Source organism: Panthera uncia, chromosome B1 (assembly GCF_023721935.1).
Source record: "Panthera uncia isolate 11264 chromosome B1, Puncia_PCG_1.0, whole genome shotgun sequence".
Taxonomy (NCBI): Eukaryota; Metazoa; Chordata; class Mammalia; order Carnivora; family Felidae; genus Panthera; species Panthera uncia.
This window is the reverse complement of record NC_064811.1, coordinates 5,014,537-5,033,007: the sequence shown is the minus strand read 5'-3', so window position 1 is coordinate 5,033,007 and position 18,471 is coordinate 5,014,537. Positions and strand designations below refer to the sequence as shown.

General features: G+C 51.7%; 1 protein-coding gene across 1 annotated transcript in view; it reads left to right on the top strand.

Moving 5' to 3' along the window:
- EVC (EvC ciliary complex subunit 1) overlaps window positions 1-18,471 on the top strand; it is a 75,240-nt gene that overhangs the window by 14,839 nt on the left and 41,930 nt on the right. Inside the window, exons 5-9 of the mRNA XM_049632626.1 lie at window positions 322-554; window positions 1,839-1,923; window positions 7,760-7,858; window positions 10,961-11,098; window positions 13,895-14,053. Of these exons, the coding sequence (XP_049488583.1) occupies window positions 322-554; window positions 1,839-1,923; window positions 7,760-7,858; window positions 10,961-11,098; window positions 13,895-14,053 (714 nt within the window). The remainder of the gene's footprint in view (window positions 1-321; window positions 555-1,838; window positions 1,924-7,759; window positions 7,859-10,960; window positions 11,099-13,894; window positions 14,054-18,471) is intronic.

The following is an 18,471-nucleotide window of genomic DNA, read 5'->3' as shown; positions in this document are numbered from 1 at the left end:
AGCAGGTGGAGGTCAGAGTTGGCGGCCAGGTCTGGGGTGTAGGTGGGCCACTGGTGAGCGGACCCAGGCTCATGGCTAAGGGGTAGGGGCCTAGTGCAGAGGGGCTGGCCTCCTGGGGACAAGAGCTATGACCCTGGTCCCTGGGGGGTGGATGTGGGCGTGACCCTGGGGCACGGGGCTCTACCTGTTTACTCTTCCCCTCCCAGTGTGTCCCCAGCCTGGCCCTCTTGGGACTGCTGTCATATATCTCTGGCGGAATTACTGAAGCAAAGTCACAATAGGTCATGCGGACTGAGCGAGCTTTCTCTCCCCCGACCCCAGCCGCTGGCCGACGGTTCCTCCAACCCGTCTCTGCACGAAAACTTAAAGCAGGCCATCTTGCCGAACCAGCCGGTGGAGGCTTCCCCCTCCAGCAGCCTGGGGAGCCTGAGCCAGGCCGAGAAGGAGGACTGTAGCTCCTCGTCTAGCATCCACTCGACGGCCAGTGACGACAGGTTCCTCAGCCGCACCTTCGTCCGGGTGAACAGCTTCCCCGAGGTGCTGATCTGCGAGAGGTAAGGCGGGGGAAGGGATGGAGAAACAGACCCGTGGACCATATCACTGTCAGTGGAGAAAATGGAAGCCCAGAGAGGTTAAGCAACTCAGCCACGGACACACAACCACCCAGTGTCTGAGCTGGAGCTCACCATGTGGTGTTGACCAACGTGGGGGTTATGGAATCCAGCCTGAGCCCCGAGGAGAGACATTAGGGGCATCGTTGAATCATCGACGTGCCCTGGGCATTGCATAACAGCAGCTAGCTCTGATCAGGTGCCTTCTGTGTACTGGGCAGAGTACTGAGCACTTTGCAGGGATTAATTGTCTCACGAGTGCGACCGGGTCTGTTTTATTCACTGCTGTGTCCCTACTGCCCCGTAGGAGCCTGGGACAGGTTCAGTGATGGATGAATAAAAGTTAATCAATCAATGAATTAATTCCTCTTAACACTATGTGGTAGCTGCTATCACTGCCCTCGTTTTACAAAGAATGAAGGGACACAGAAAGGCTGAGTAACATGCCGGAGGTCACACAGCAGGTGAGTGGTACAGCTGGGTTTGACCTTATCTTCAAAGCCTGCGCTGTAAATCACCAAGCTGCTCAGCCCGTGGGAGAGGCTGAAGACAGAGGCAACAGCGTTGTGCTTTGGTCCTCAGACTTCTCTGCTCTTTAAGTTCGGTGACGTCCAAGGGGCCCTGCCCCCGTGAGATGAACCGGGCCCAACCTCAGCTCAGGGCTGTGGAAGGAGGGGGCCCAGACCCTGAGCTCTGTGCCGACCTTGACAGTGGTTGGGAAGGGGTATTGAGGAGCTTTGGGAACTTACTGGGCTCGTCACAGTTTGGGTGGGAATGGGGCTGCTCAGAGTGCGTGTGCCCACCCCGGACAAACGGTCAACTCTGCCCGGCCACTGACCTGCCCTGTGACCCTGTGACGGCTAATTGACTTCCTAAGTCTGTTTCCCCATCTGTAAAATGGGCATGAGAATGTCTGCCTGCAGGGGTGGAGGGGAGAGGGCTTGTGATGCAGACGTTACGATGCCGGAATGGGGTGTCCTTCTTCTCCCGCCTCCGTCTCTTGCTGCCTTCTGCCCGTCACGTCGCAGACAGCTGCTCCCTTCCGGTCACAAGTGATGGATGAATCACTTGGGCGGCTGTTGGGAACCTCTGCACGCTGCAGAATTTAAAATCTGGGCACGGGATGCACCGAGGCTTGTACTGAGCAGGGATGTGCTCCCTCCCTGTCACCCCCCTCCCCACCTCAAGTACTCTCAAAGGCCTTCCGTTTCTCTTTGGACTTTTCAGTGTGGACCTTGACTTGTGTATCTATAACCTTCACTTAAAGGATCTGCTGCATCTGGACACGGCGCTGAGGCGGGAGAAGCACCTGGTAGGTAGCCGGCCAAGTTTCTCGCCCTTTCCCGGGTCGTGAACACAGGCCCTCCATGGGCACCGAGTCCTGTGTGCCCTCAGGGACTGGGTCCTAGTGACAGTGGAGCCTCCATGACAGGAAGGCACAGGGCGTTAGGCTTCTGACAATAAAATAGAGAAGCAATTTGTGCCTGTTCATGGGGCACAGGCTGTACTTGACCCAGAGCTGTGGGGTGGGGTGGAAAGATGAGACCCTCCTCCCAGGGCACACTTCCTGATGGAGACGGGGGTAAAAGGCATTGAAAAGAGCACAGCATTTTGATTTGTGGTTTTTGCTTTTTAAAAAAAAATTTTTTTTAAACGTTTATTTATTTTTGAGACAGAGACAGAGCGTGAGCGGGGGAGGGGCAGAGAGCGAGGGAGACACAGAATCTGAAGCACGTTCCAGGTTCTGAGCTGTCAGCACAGAGCTCGATGCGGGGCTCGAACTCACAAACCGCGAGAACATGACCTGAGCCAAAGTCGGATACTTAATGGACTGAGCCACCCAGGCGCCCAGATTTTTCCTTTTAATGTTCATTTGAGAGAGCGTGCGCGCACAAGCGAAGGAGGGGTAGAGTGAAAGGGGCCATAGGATCCGGATGTGGGGCTTGAACTCCCGAACCGGGAGATCATGACCTGAGCCGAAGTCAGATGCTTAACTGACTGAGCCGCCCAGGCGCCCCAAGAGCACAGCATTTTTAAAGGAGTGATAATAGCAAAGATAATATTGTATTCACAAGCACTAACTTTGTTGATTGCTTACTATGTATTGGGCCCTGGGCGTGTTACACAGGCAGTTAGCTCTGAACTTCACCACAACCAGGAGAGGTGGGTGCCATCGTTATTCCACGTTACAGATGAGGAAACTGAGGCACAGAGAGAAGGACTCACCCCGAGTCGTAAAGCCCAAAGTTGGAGCTGAGATGGGCAGTCAGGCACCTTGTTGTAGGCGTCCGTTCTCGGAGCGGATGAGGGCGCCATCAGAACCACAGAGGGCAGCGGACCAAGACTCATCTCTGCCAGATGCCCTGGCCTCCCAGTGAATCAGCACTGGATCCAGGCTGCGGGGGGGGGGGGGCCGGAGGGATGCGTCCCACTGTGGCTGCAGAACGGCAGGGCCGGCCAGACATCGGGGCCAGGGGGCTTACAAAGAGGAATGATTTCTCCCAAATTATTGATTGAAGGATGAGATCTATAGAGGGGAGGCCTGCTGCAAAGAGAAGGGGAGAGGGACCAATGGAGAGGGTGACAGAGACGTAGAAATGGAGACACAGACAGACATGCCTGGGAGGTGCTTCGTTAGAAACTAGAAAAATAAAAACATCAAGTTGGGGATGCAGTGAAAAGAAATGCGGGCTCCATGAGAGCAGGAAGTGCCTCGTAAACAGGGGCCAGTGTTGGAAACCAGGAATCCTACCAGGACTCCAGAAATAGAGCCTCTTCTGGCAGCCCCACTGTGCCTGGAGAGCCCCATGGCCTTGAGGCCACAGCCCGCCTGCTTTCGCTCGGCCACATCGCGTCCCACCTGCAGGCCGGTGGCCCTGGCCATCTTCTCAAAGGCTCTGGGCTCCCTGGAGGGCTGACTGTTACTGGGCTCAGAGCCCCATCCAGCTTGCGAGTGACATGGTGCCAGGCACCTCGCCCCCAGAGCAGACAGCAGGTGCCTGTGGGGACCTGGAGGAAGCATCCACCGTCACTCATCTGCCCGCCTTATATGTGGGCAGCCTCCCCTCCCTGCCAGGCGCAGTGGACAGGGACAGGGACAAGGACAGCCGCCACCTGCATGGAGCCCACTCTCCACGGGGACACAGCAGTAAACCACACAAATACACCATGCAGACAGTGGGTCTGAACAAACGATACAGTGCCGTGAGCATGTGTAAGGGGGGCCCGAGTGTGGGGGAGATGGCCAGGCTTCCTTGGAGGGAGACACGTAAGCTGGAACCTAGGAAAGTTCCAGAAGCACTGGATTAGGAATCAGAGACCTGGGTTCTAGTCCACCCTCCCACACTTACGGGCTGTGTGACCTTGGGTAAGTCGCTTCCCCTCTCTGGGCCACTTTAGGAAAGGTATAAAGATAATGTTTTTCCAGCTCTTACCCCGTAGAATTTCTAGGAAGTGAAGTCGTCTCTGCAGGCAGAGCTCTGGGCTCTGCTGGGCGGTGTGACCAGCACTGTCACAGCACTGCTCGGTCAGCACTCGTACTCGGCTAAGCTAAGCACTCTGTATGTCTGATCTCAGTGAAGCCCTTACTTCTGTTTTACCCTCACAAGGAACCTGAGACTCAGAGAGGTCGCGTCAGTTGTCCAAAATCGCAGAGCTGGTGAATGGCAGACACAGAACCCAGAAGAGGTCTGGCTGAGTGTAAGGTCTGTGTGCCCGCACATAGTAGGCGCCCCGTAGAAATGTGCACGCTGACACCGAGGCCGCCCTGGGGACTGCTCTCCACGCGTGGCCTTTCCCTCACTGCGGGGCACATCTCCGCCGGGTGCGGGACCTGCAGAAACATGGCAAGCTCTCGCAGAGACCTCGAGTTCCGTTTCTCTGGTAGAGATCCGTCACCACAGGTCAGAGTTCAGAAGTGACTCAGGCCACAGACAGATGGCGCCCCGTACGAACCCGTGGGATGTGTGTTGTTACAGCTGAAACTGCGGCAACACCGTGGTTGACGACGTGCCAACGACAAAGTAAAATAAAAAAGCGGCTCAGGTGGGGCGCCTGGGCGGCTCAGTCGGCTCAGCGTCCGACTTCGGCTCAGGTCACGATCTCCCCGTTCATGGGGTCAACCCCCGCGTCAGGCTCTGTGCTGCCAGCTCGGAACCTGGAGCCTGCCTTGGATTCTGTGTCTCCCTTTCTCTGTCTCTGTCTGTCTGTCTGTCTCTGTCTCAAAAATAAATAAACATTAAAAAAAAATTTTTTTTTCAAGTGACTCAGGCCAGATGCAACCATCATTCAGCCCAGGAGCTTAGAGCTCCCTGGTGGCCCCTGAGGGAGAAAGTGGCACTAGGCTCACCAGAAGGTGGAGGGAAGCTGCATCTGTCAGCGTTCAAAGCAGAAGAGCAGAGATGAGGACAGATTAGGGTGTGTGGGGGGGGAGGGGTGCCATTAGAGGGATCGTTAGGACTAGGGGATTTCTCCCGGTGCTGGAACATTCTCCGTCTTGGTTGTGGCAGTGGCCACATGAACGTGTACTTGGGGTAAAGTTGCACAGAAATACACACACACACACACACACACACACACACACGACTGCCGGTGACAATGAGTGGAAACTGAAGTCTGCAGTAAACTGCACTTGGACCGATGTCAGTTTTGGAGTGGATACTGTACTGTGGTGATGTCACATGTCATCCAGGGGGAAGGACACCTGGGACCCTGTCCTGGTTGACACATTCCTCCGAGCCTGTAAAGTTTCCAAATTACAAAATGTTTAACTTGAAAGGAATGAGGCAAGACCGGTATACGTTACTGATTCCATCTGGGGTCAAAAGGAAAATGGGTTTGAGACCAACATCTTGAGAAAAGAACGTTACCTTATGCAGCCTCGACCTCAGTGGGTAGGAAGCCAGGACAACATTGTGTTCCTAGAGCTCGTTAGCATGGGCAAGCATAAGGAAGGTTGGTGGAAAGTTCTGGGTTCTGTCCCTCATGGCTGTCCCTTGTGACATGAGGCCAGTTTATCCAGATTTCTCAGCCAAGAGTTCTTGTCAGTGAAGTGGGGAAGATTGTACCAACCTCCTGCATCCTGTTAAAACCAAATGAGATAATGTATATCTCAGCCTGGCACAGAACGGTGTTTAACAAACCTTAGAACGAGGGTTGCAAACTATGGCCCTTGGGCCGATCTGGCCATGCCTGTTCTTGCCCAAATTGCCCCTGGCTGCCTCGATGCTGTAACAGCAGAATCCAATATTTGCAAGAGACAGTATGGCTTACCAACCCAGAAACGCTTACTATTGGTAAAGTGGCCCTTTACAGAACAATATGTGTTACGCCCTGCACCAAAGTATCTGACTTTTGGCGACAGTACAAAAGCAATTCAGTGGAGGAGTGATAAGCTTTTCAGGAAATGATATGCAGCAAATGGGCGTCCAGAAGCGGACACAGATGGGCCTCGAGCCAGACCTCCATGTCGTACAAAAATGAACTCCGAATGGATCATGGACATAAATGTAAAATGTAAGACATCTTGGAAAAAAAAAAAAACAAAAAAACAACAGAAGAGAAAATCTTCAGGATTTAACCCTAGCAAAGAGTTCTTTCTTAACACTGAAAATGTGACCTACACAGGGAAAACTAATAAATTGAACCTCATCAAAATTAAAAACTTTTGCTCGGCAAAAGACCCCAGTAAGGAAGAAGAGAAAGAGAAACATTCACATCGCAAACCATGTATCCACAGGAAGCTCCTGCCTCAAATCTATAAAGAACACTCCGACCTCAACAGAAGTAAGCAATCCAATTAGAAAATGGGCAACAGACATGAACAGGCATTTCACCAAAAAGGAGATACAGTTAGCAAGCATACACGTACAAAAATCAGACAGAAAGGTGCTTGACGATATCAGCCATTAGGGAAATGCAAATTAAAACCATGTGAGGTAGGCACCTATCAGAATGGCTAAAATAACAAGTGATGAGAACACTAAACGCTGGTGAGGATGCGAGGAAGCTGGATCTGTCGTACATTGGTGGGAATATAAGATGCTGCACAGGAAGACAGGCAGTTTGTCACAAAACCCAGCAGTTGCACTCTTGTGCCTTTACCCCAGAGAAACTTAACATTCACACGAAAGCCTGTACGTGGATGTTCTTACCAGCTTTATTCGTAAGAGCCCCACACTGGAAATGCCCTCAGGTCCTAAAGTAGGTGAATGGTTAAACAAATTATGGAGATAGCACCCTTGGACGTTCTGGGGTATCCCCACTTATGGGAGGACACGTTTTGGTTTAGAGGAGGCCTCCGTCCATCAAGACAGGAGGCTGGAATGGATGATGTCATACATCCCAGGTCCAAACAACTGTCCCTCTGATTCTTCCCACAAAGAAGCAACACTCTTTGCCTTTTGTATTTTCTTGACTCACAGGGCAATGGGCAACGTGGAAGGAATGGCACACATTAAGCGCCTAATGAAGATTTCTTGAATCAAGGGGTGCCTGGGTGGCTCAGTCGGTTGGGTGTCTGACTTCGGCTCAGGTCATTATCTCACGGTCTGTGGGTTCAAGCCCCACATCGGGCTCTGACAGAGCCTGGAGCCTACTTTGCATTCTGTGTCTCCCTCTCTCTCTGCTCCACCTACACCTGCACTCTTTCTCTCTCCCTCTCAAAAATAAATAAACATCAAAAAAATTAAAATAATATGGGGTGCATGGGTGGCTAAGTCAGTTAAGCGTCCGACTCCGGCTCAGGTCATGAGTTCATGGTTTGTGAGTTCGAGCCCCGCATCGGGCTGTGTGCTGACAGCTCAGAGCCTGGAGCCTGCTTCGGATTCTGTGTCTCCCTCTCGCTCTCTGCCCCTCCCCTGCTCACGCTCTGTCTCTCAAAAATGAATAAAAAAAGCATTTACAAAATTAAAAAAAAAAAACTTAAAAAAGACAACAAAAGTAGAGCATATTTTTTAGAAGCTTCATGAAAATGCTATCGTCGTGATTTATAATCTGAGATCATTTTCTATAGTAAAACTATGTACATGTGAAGAGATATATAGAGATTGAGATGGGGAGAGGGGCTGGGAGCAGGTGAAGGAAAGGAGGGAGGAAGAGAGAGAGACCATTTTTAAACCTTTCCGTTATGTCTTCCTTCTTGGCCATAGATGTTTATTCAGATTTTAAAAATGTGCCTCCTTGATCTTCTTCCCAAAAAGAAGTCTGATGATGAATTATACCAGAGGATTCTTTCGAAACAAGAAAACGTAAGTAAGTCTTCAACCTGTATCTCAAGGTAACTTAGTGAGAGTTTATTACAATATGTAAAACACAACATTGTATGAAACTATTTTTGCTTTCACGTGTAAAAATAATTTATTTCAATATTTGCCTTTGAACAGTGCAGTCATACAAAAGTATGTGTACAAATGTAAAAATGACCATAGGTTATTATTAAAATTTGGAAAAATACTGAAAGCAGGAAAAAGAGAAGAGTGTTGGTCATACCCGCTACTCAGAGAGAACCACTGTTACCTTTAGCTTCTGCCCAAGGTTGGGTATTTTTATTTTTGGATTCTTTAATTATTTTTTTAATGTTCATTTTTGAGAGAGAGAGAGAGAGATGCAGAGCATGAGCAAGGGAGGGGTAGAGAGAGAGGGAGACACAGAATCCGAAGCAGGCTCCAGGTTCTGAGCTGTCAGCACAGAGCCCGCCGCGGGGCTCGAACCCACCCACCGCGAGATCATGACCTAAGCCAAAGTCTGTCGCTTCACCAACTGAGCCACTCAGGTGCCCCAAGGTGGGGTATTTTTAAATACATCATCGGTTTATTGGTTACAACGGTTTGTCCTACCTTGCGTTCCCCTCCTCTCGGTCTTTTACATGAAGTTTCCGTTGTTTTACGTGCCGCGAAATGAGCCGGGTCTCAGAGTCAGACATCCTGGTTTTCCTTCACAAACTCTCAGAATCCCAGGTTCCTCCTGTGCCACGGGATAATAATTCCCATCCTATGGGATCATGGAAGGGATGAGAGAAAGTTCGTGACACATGTGGCACAGTAATAGTTAGACCCTGAATACATGGTGGCTACCATCAGCCTCGTTACGACCACAACAACCGTCTTCCACTTCATCAGTAGCAGCGTCCTCACCATCGTTACCGTTTAATCCCCGCTGTCACCACCACTACCATTATTGTCATCGCCACCATCATCTTGATCGTCATAATCATTCTTATGATTATTGTCACACCATTATCGTTACCGCCACCACCACCGCCATGATACCTGGGGGACTGGGAGAGAAGATTTCTTCCCCACTCTCCTGCATCCCATGGGGAAGAAGACACCAAAACACCCCAGGGAGGACATGGTACACCATGGTGGTCATCGTCATCGTCCTCGGTATCACCGCTACCAGGATCGTCATCATCAGGCAACGCACACGGGGTTTTCACGCAATTTTTTGTTAACTTTATGCATTTATTTTGAGAGAGAGTGACAGCGCACAAGTGCACGGGGAGGGGAAGAGAGAGAGGGAGCAAGAGAATCCCAAGCAGGCTCCATGCTGTCAGCACAGAGCCCGACAAGGGGCTCAATCTCACCCACCGTGACATCATGACCTGAGCCGAAATCAAGAGTCAGACGCTTAAGCGACGGAGCCACCCAGACGCCCCCTCACACATTATTTTATTCAGTCTTCACAACAGCCCTGGGAGGAGCCGTTATTATTTGTTTACAGCTGAGGAAACTGAGGCTGAGTCTAAATGACTCTCCAGTGAATAAATGACAATAATCATGGCGACACTGGGAATTGCACAAGTAATAACGAAGCTGTGTTACACGAAAACGGTAACAAGCTTTGTAGTCTGCAGACCCAGGAGCCGGTTCCACCACCAGTACCGGCACAGCAGGGTAATCACTGCAGTGGCTGCTGCTTATCGAGAGGTCGTCTGGCCAAGTGCCTCCAATGTGTACTTTTATTTTATTTATTTAAAAAAAAATTTTTTTTAACATTTATTTATTTTTGAGACAGAGAGAGACAGAGTATGAACAGGGGAGGGTCAGAGAGAGAGGGAGACACAGAATCGGAAACAGGCTCTGGGCTCCGAGCTGTCAGCACAGAGCCCGACGCGGGGCTCGAACCCACGGACCGCGAGATCATGACCTGGGCTGAAGTTGGACACTCAACCGACTGAGCCACCCAGGCGCCCCTGTGTACTTTTATTTAATGCTCATCATGACCCTCCGACTTCTAGACGAGGACAAAGGTACTCAGACCGGTGGCTGCTCTTGGGAGAGAAGCAGCATCATGGGGGTGCATGCAGTTGGAGGCGCAGGTATCTGGGGTCCTCGAGGCTGAGCGTCGAGCCCAGCACGCCTCTTCCTACAGGGAAGAGACTCCAGACAAAATACCCCAACTCCCCGAACATCAGGCTCTCCCTCTGGCAGGAGCCAGCGTCTCTCTCTGGTAGTGACAAGGGCCCGAAATCACGCACAGCTTCACCACGGACGCGCAGAAGCAGTTTTCAGCAACATCTTTTGTCTGAATGAAGCTGGAGCCACCCCGGCGCAGATTCCAGTTCTCTCGACATGGTCCTGGAGGAGACGGGGCTCCTCTCGCGCCCCACGGCGGGGCCTGAAGGACCCGGTACAGAGGAGGCTCCTGCTCCAGTTCTGAGTTGATTAAGAGACAGAGTCAAGGAGACAGGTACAGAGAGGTCAGCTTCACAGGGCAGCTTGGAGGACGTGGCTTAGCTGAGCAACAGAGTCATAAACTCAGGACTAGGTAAATACCTGCCTCGTCTGGGGCGAAGCTGGCCACCTCTGGCCTGCCCAGCCCACCCTGGGCCAAGGCCACACCACAGCAATGGCCTCCCCTGAATGGTCCATGCCAAAGAGGAAGAGGCTGGACAAGTTATGGGTGCACACTTCCTGCTGTTGAACCCACCAATCGCATTGCTTCACGTCTCCCCTAAGGTGTAGAGAGTATTCCTTCCCCACGGAAACCAGAGGAGTGGGGAAGAAGGATTCCCCCTCCAACCCCCAGATGTGATGGTATTTTCCAGGACTTTAAGGAGTGAAACACATTATTTCATCATTTTTAAAAAATACATTCTTTTGGGGGGGGGCGGTTGTGGAATGAGGAGTATAGAAGACAAGAATCTAGTATTCTTGAGGCTCTATGTTTAATGAGAAAAATAGATTTCTGTCATCAAACCTTAAGTAGGACAATGCCTAGGGCAGTTATGGTTAAGAAATATTTTATGATAATATGGTGAAAGATAAAAGCATTTCTTTTGTAGAATTTAAGATATATTAGATTTTTTACTTGCTTTTTTTTTGCTTTTTTTTCCCTATTTTTCCCAGGACTTGGAGGAATTAGAAAAGAGACTTCAGGTCAAACTATCAAACACGGAAATGTTGGGGACTGGTGATTCTGAATACATCACTCTGGCAGATGTGGAAAAGAAGGAGCGAGAATACTCTGAGCAGCTAATAGATAATGTATGCGATGGATTAGTTTTTTCCTGTATAAAAACCTTGCTTTCTGGGACAGTTAAATTGGCGAGATTAAAGAGATGGCTTCTAGAAGCATGTTTCATACTTGAATTCCCTGTTGCGCTCTGCCCAGAGCCAGGGATCCAGTTTCGGAAGTTATGTGATAGAGAAGGTATAATTAAGGGGCCAAGGTTCCTTGGGAATTCCAATGAATTCCCCTTGTTTAAATTTTAGATTCATCTTTTGATCATTCTCAGCAAAGATTGCTCTAACCCTCTATGTCATACCACCCCGTGGATTAGAACAGATGTGAGCGCCTAACTTCTCCAGCCCGAGGCATCACTCATGAAAGCTGGGTTTAAATTCTAGCCAGGGTGGCTTCTCTCAAATATCCCTTTTCTTGCTTCTCAGTTCCATTGCCCCCTGTTCCTACGTTAGGTATTAAACATTTTTTGGCACCCAGGACTGTGCTGCACACTGGGGATGCAGAATGAACTTAGACCTGGCCTTGCCAGACAGATGCACAGGCTGGTCTGGCGGGGGAGCCGACAGGTGAGGAAAATGCAGACTTTAGAGCTCACGAGCGTTGTGATAGGTGAAAACAGCGGAAGGCTGGGGTGCCGCGGAGAGAGAAGTTCGTTGTACCCTAGGGTTAGGAAAGTCTTTATAGAAGAAGAGACCCGTTGAGAGGCTTTCTGGGAGACGTGTGGGTGGATGCTGGCCAGGGGATGCTGGCAGAGAAGGGAGCCGGGGGGTGGGGGGGGGTGGGGGGCGAGGTGCAGGCAGAGCAAGATAAAGCCAGAGATCTGGCCCGAGGGTTTTCATCTTGTGCCAGGGAGGTGGGTGTCACTGGAGTTTGGCAGCCGATGTGGCTGGGTCCATTTCTGTCTCAGAAGGACCACTCAGGCTGCTGTGTGGGGGAGAGGTATGAGCTCTGGGGCTAGGGAGGTAGGAATTTCGTGGAAGGCAAATGCAAGTAGGAGCAGAGGGGTAAGAAAAAGTGGGAGAGCTGACAGGACGGCAGATAAGGAAGTTTGGGGGAGAAGCGGGTGTAGAGGATCCGCGCGGAGGAAATAAGGACCCCAGAACGAGAGCCAAGTTGGGAGGGGAGCTGGTGAGTCCCGGCTTGACATCTTGAGGTGGAGATGCCGAAGGATGGAGAGAGTCCGCTAAGCTCGGGTCGGATGACACGGGGAGCGAGGATGTTCGTGGCATGAGATGGCAGACGGAGGGCGCTCAGCCTGGATTCCGGGGTCCTCAGGCTCCCGAAGCAAGGGACCTGTGTGTCCATGTCTGCGTATTTCAGACAGATGATTCATAGTTTGCCCAAGATGCCCTGAAGTACGGCGACCTCCAGCATTGGAGACGCCCGGCCAGGGTGTCTGTACAGTGGGTAGGGGAGGCAGCCTGGTGCCCAGTCTTGGATCCTGCCGGCATTTAAGGAGGAGGAGTCAAGGAGAATTGAGACGAGAAGGCAGAGTATGGACTCTGAGGGACCAGGAGAAAATCATGTCCCGGAAATCAAGGGAATCAAGAGTTTCTAAGAACAGAGGGGCACCCCGGCTCCCTGGGGCTGGAGGAGAAGTGCCAAAGCCGGCTGGACATCCATCTCTGTTTGGGGGTGTGTGGGGTGTCATGGATGACAGTCGCATTCCCTTAGAGCCGTCGGGAAGGACGTCATCTGGCAGCAGGGACAGGTGGGAGGCTGGAGGTTTGATGGATGGGCTGCCAGCCGACTGGGGCAAATAGCGGGTTACTGAGTACACGAGGCGCCAGGGCACCCAGGTGAGCGCTGCCTCTCGGCCGTGCCCAGCCCCTGGGAGGGGGCTGCTCAGAGTGACTCAGTGTTTCAGGTTGCGTTTATCTCCACCCTTCGCCATTGCAACAAGGTCAGGGTGGGCTTCTGGTGCCACCATGCCCGGTGTGGCCAGAGGTGCCCAGACGAATTCAGCGTCCGAGAGGCAGAGCCACGGGGAAGGAAACCACTCCTTGGGGAGTTGGGTGGACCTTCACCAACTCTGCCCCTGCCTCCCGTCAGCTCCGTGATCAGCGACCTAACTTTCTGAGCCTGTCCCTGCCTCCAGCCAATACGCACTCCACCTGGAAATAAAACACGTGAAGCACAAAGCCTGGCATCTACCTGCGTGCGGTAAAGGGAAGTTGTCCTGACTGCCGGTGTCACGGCTCTCACAGCTCTGGGCGGCTGGATGAGCCCCGATACTCTGAGACCCTCCGTGATTCCCACCTCTCCTCCTGAGGAGATGCAGGGGGGCGGAGGGGGGGGCAGAGGAAAAAGATTTCAAAGCAGAATTTTTTCATGGTCAGCATCGTCTCTGCCAGATTTGCTCTTTTGTACTTTGAGGGCAATAACTAAAATGTAAGCAGCCATTCATGCTTTTATTTCCAGAACACATTTAATCCTTTTCAGAGATCTGGAAGCTTCCAGGAGCACACTGTCGAATTTCACGCACTCCCCAGGCAGCAATCATGGCCTGTTTAAGACTCTTTAAGCTGTTTACGCCGGGTGATCTCATTGTGCCTGCCTTCCTTATCAGCAGAGCACTGGTGTTTGCTGAAAAGCCACCTCGAAACTGACAGGCACCTACAATACTCCGAGGAGGAACCTCTCTATAGAACTCGATTATTGCCAAGATAAGCTTGCTCAGAATTGCAGAATTGTTTAGAATCTCAGTTTGTGATAAGGAATGAATTGTAATTCTCAAGCAGGAGCCATCTAGCTTTATAGCTTTCTTAAATAAGTTTTCTACACCCACCTTCTTGCTTCTCATTCTCATTTCACAGATGGAAGCTTTCTGGAAACAGATGGAAAATATCCAGCACTTTCTTATGGACCAATTTAAGTGTTCCAGCTCCAAAGCCCGACAGCTCATGGTGACTCTCACGGAAAGAATGATTGCAGCCGAAGGGTTATTGCATGACTCTCAGGATTTGCAGGCTCTGGTATGCTGGAGGGGCCGGGGAGGGAACATGAAGATACTCACTCTAGAGAAGGAGAATCCAGAAGTTTGATGCCCCGTAGAGATCAAGTTGAACAGCTTTAAGTTGTAGATGGGGATATAGAGCCCAGAGAAAAGCAGTGAATCCATCCATCCATCCATCCATCCATCCATCCATCCATCCATCTATCCATCTATCCCATTTGTCCATCCATCCATCCGCCTGTCTATCCATCCATCCATCTGTCCATCTGTCCATCCGTCTATCCATCCATCCATCCATCTGTCCGTCTGTCCATCCATCCATCTATCCGTCTGTCCATCCATCTATCCATCTATCCATCTATCCCATTTGTCTGTCCGTCCGTCCATCTATCCATCCATCCATCTATCCATCCATCCATCCATCCATCCATCCGTCCATTTGTTCATCCATCCATCCATCCATCCATCCATCCATCCATCCATCTGTCCATCCATCCGTCTATCCATCTATCCCATTTGTCCATCCATCCATCCATCCGTCCATCCATCCATCCATTCATATATCCACTCACCCATTCCTCAAGTGGAGATGCTGACCATCTTTGTGTTACTGCTGAATAGAGCACTGGTTCTCAATCCTGGCTGCACACTGAAGTCATCTGGGGAGCTTTAGAAAGGACTGATGCTTGGGTCCCAGATGGGTCCCCATCCCAGAGATTCTGACCTAATCAGTCTGGAGTGTTTAGAGCTTCAGGGGAGCATAGTGGGTAGTCATTGTTGACTCCCACTTGTGTGGACAGAACTTCATTTGCTTTCCTGATGGCTCTGAATCACCTGAAGAACTTTCAGAAAATGCCCATGTCTGGACCTCATGCCCAGAGATCCAACCTGATTGGTCTAAAGTGAAGACCCTGGTATTGGCTGGTTTTAAGGCTCCCTAAACAATTCTGATACATAGTTGGAGATATAACCCACTGGTATCTGACTTTGAACCTAGTGTGCAGCCACTTGAAGCTGTGTGGTATTAAACCAATTACTTGACCCTCCTGAACTTCAATTACTCTATTTATAAAAGAGTAGTCCTAGGAGTTTCTGCACACAGGGCCCCAGGAAGTGCTCTGTGACCCGTAACACCCTAGTCACTGTGGGGTTTCCCAGTGGTGGTTTTGGCCTTGCCCTGCACACTATGTACCCATTTCCCCCTTCCTCTGACCTCGGAAACTCATGCCCTTGCGCCCACCCAGGTCACACCCAGCTCAGAATCCTGTAGCAGCCACCCGGTCCTTGGCTCAGAGACCCAGCAGCTTAGACCTACGGAGCAGGCCCTGCGCCTTTCCCACAACCACTCGGCTTCAGAGTGTGGCCCACAGACCAGTGGCATCCGTAGCCCCCAAGACCCTGTTAGAAATGCAGCACCTCCCCACCCGAATCAGGATGTGCATTTTCACAAACGCCCGCGGTGCAGCAGCTGTCTGAGAACATAGCATCATGTCCACATACGATCTCCTTTCCCTCCTCGGTGCTGCTGGAAGGTAGGCCCGGCAGATACTCGGGACGAGCAGAGCGGGAGCCAGCTCAGCGACCCGCCTAGGATCCGCGTGCTGTTGGTTGACATCGCTGAGCCTGGGCAACAAGCTTCCAGCTTTGCCGTCCAAACCCTTGTGAATTAGATTTTAATTTGATAAGGCTGCTGATACTAATGCTGATCAAAAGAGAAAGACTTTTTTTCCTTCTTTTTTTTCTTTTTGTTCAGTTATCATTCTGCCAACAGGATATTGATGGCAGAAAAAAAAATGTATCCTTAGCTGACTCCGGCCCAAGTATTAGCCAGTAACTTCCAAATAGGAAGAAGGGAAGGCACTATCCAGGCTATCAATATGTCCTTCTCTTAGCCAACATTTGATGGGCACCTCCTTGTGGGCCTCCTTCTCTTACAGAAACAGTGTTACAGACTGGAGCTGGAGGCCTGAGCTCACACCACAGCCTTGCTGCTTGTTATCTGTATGTATGACCTGGGGCAGGTTACTTAACCTCTCTGTGACTCAGTTTCCTCCTCTGTAAAGTGGGGAGTCAGAATAGCACCTGCTCTGAGAATGTTAGAGAGTGGATAATACGTAAGGCCTTTAGAACAGATCCTAGCACACAGGAAATGCTCAGTGTGTGTTAGCAATTAGACCCCTGCGGGCCACATGCCCGCAGGCAAAGGCCTATAATCTGTTTCTACAGGAGAGCGAGGCTCTGCCTGCATCACAGGTATCAAAAAACAGAACAACAACAACAGCAAAAATCCCCCAAATAGTAGCTTCTTTATGTAGCTGATAAACTCCCTAAGGATATAAGTTCTTGGGTCAGTGTCTGAGCATTTTGGCCTGGGCCGCTGGATCTATAATGTTCACATGGCATCGTGAGTGTCAGACTGGTAGGGTCCTGGGAAGGACCCCAGAGGTCACCAGAATCAATCTCCTGGGATGTTTGACCAAAAAAGCTGTGCTGAGATCGGGGCACCTGGATGGCTCAGTCGATGAAGCGTCCGACTTCGGCTCAGGTCACGATCCTGAGGTTTGTGGGTTCGAGCCCCGCGTCGGGCTCTGTGCTGACAGCTCAGAGCCTGGAGCCTGCTTCAGAGTCTGTGTCTCCCTCTCTCTCTGCCCCTCCCTCGCTCTCTCAAAAATAAATAAACATTAAAAAAATTTATAAATAAGCCGTGCCAAGAGCAATGTGGGGGCTTGTAGATAATTATGCCGGCAGCTTGCATTCATGAGCACTTACTATGTTCTGGCTGCTATTTTAAATACTTTACATGTTTTACTTAATCCTCACAGCAGCTCCGTAAGTTTCGTGTCCCAGGAGGACTCTGTGCCCATAGTCTGCTGCTCTGAGAGGCTGAGTCAAGTTCTAGCCGAGGCACCTGTCGAGTTCCCTGCTACACTCTCGGAGCAAAGGGGACCGCTCGCCTCCCATCTGACGCCCCTCTGCCCGTGCTCGCCTCTTTCCACTGCTGTCTTTCTTTGAATATACATCCGGAGGTTGTGCTGTCACTATTGAGCGGCAAGGGCTCACCTTGCTACCTCAGAGGTGGCAGCTGTGGTGGCTGGGGGCACTGCTTCCCAGTGTCGCCCTGTCTGGGTCCTTGCAGAACAGAGCCCTCCCGCCAGGCACACGGCTGCCCAGGGCTTATCCTCTTGCACCCCCTAGTGGTCATGGGCCTGCCGGCTGCTGGCTGGTGCCTCTAATAGGAGGAGAGGAACGTTCAAAGCCACTGTCCTTGGGCTAGTTACGTGGCCTTCCGGAATAAACCTCAGCATTCTTGTCTGTAACTGGGGGATCCTTATCCTTGCCCTGTTCTCACGTTGCCAGAACACAGACCCGGTCTTCAAGGGCTCTCGGTCCGGCCTGGGACTGTCCCTTGTGATTAGCTCCTTAAAGACAGAAGCACGGGGGCAGTGGAGCACGGAGGAGGGGCCCGGTGGGGGTGGGGAAGATCAGGGAGGGCACCACACAGCCCAGCCAGTAAGGGTGAGGAGGACTAGCAGGCAGAGGAGAGGGGGTACGGAGTGTGCAAAGGCCCGGCGGAGCTGAGAGCCAGGCACGCAGGGCAGCCCGGTGCAGGGAGGTGTGTGGACGAGGCTCGAGACAGAAGCCAGGCCTGGTCCTTGAGGACCAGGGGCACCATGCCCTGGGGTCAGACTTGGTTTGAAGGCAGTGACTGGAGGGTTCAGGCCAGAGGACATCTCTGTGTGTGCATCTCAGAAAGACCCTGTCTGCCACGCAGGTGCAGAGCACAGGGGGACGGGTGGAGGCTAGGACAGCAGGACACGAGTGACCGGGGCCTGAACTGGCTGTGACTGGAGCCAGCGGGAAGGAGATGGAGAGGCGGTCTGAGGAGGCAGGATTGCAGGCATGGAGGAGGAGAAGGGAGCAGACACTGACTCAGGGCTCTGCCGGGGCCCCGCCCGGGTGGGAAAGGCGTCCTTCCCCCGGGATCTGGGGCCTCCTAGGCACAGCAGCACCTCCCCCCTGGTTCCATGGGCCTCACACTCATTCTGTCAGGTGAGCAGCTACCCTCTGAAGCTTCCGGATCCACAGTGTCCCAACTGGCTCTGGTCACTTCCTGCCCTGGGGAAGTGTCTTTTCCACGAGTCCTGTCCTAAGTGATGACATTGCGGTAGGGCGGGGCCGGGTCCATTCTAAAGTCTGACCTCGAGGGAGCCACTCATAAAGTCAGTCTTACCTTCCAAGGTCTCTTCAATCCCCACGTCTCAGGCTCTCTGAGCTCAGAAGCCGAGGATTCCTGTAACCTTTATTATTCCTTCGCCTTATTTTTCTAGGGCTGCGGAGGCCAGACGCCCAGCTGACTGGGGAGGGGCGGGGGGACGTAAGAAAGGTGGATGTTCCTCTTGGGCCATGGGCACGGATTGAATCCCTTCCCGGAAGAGC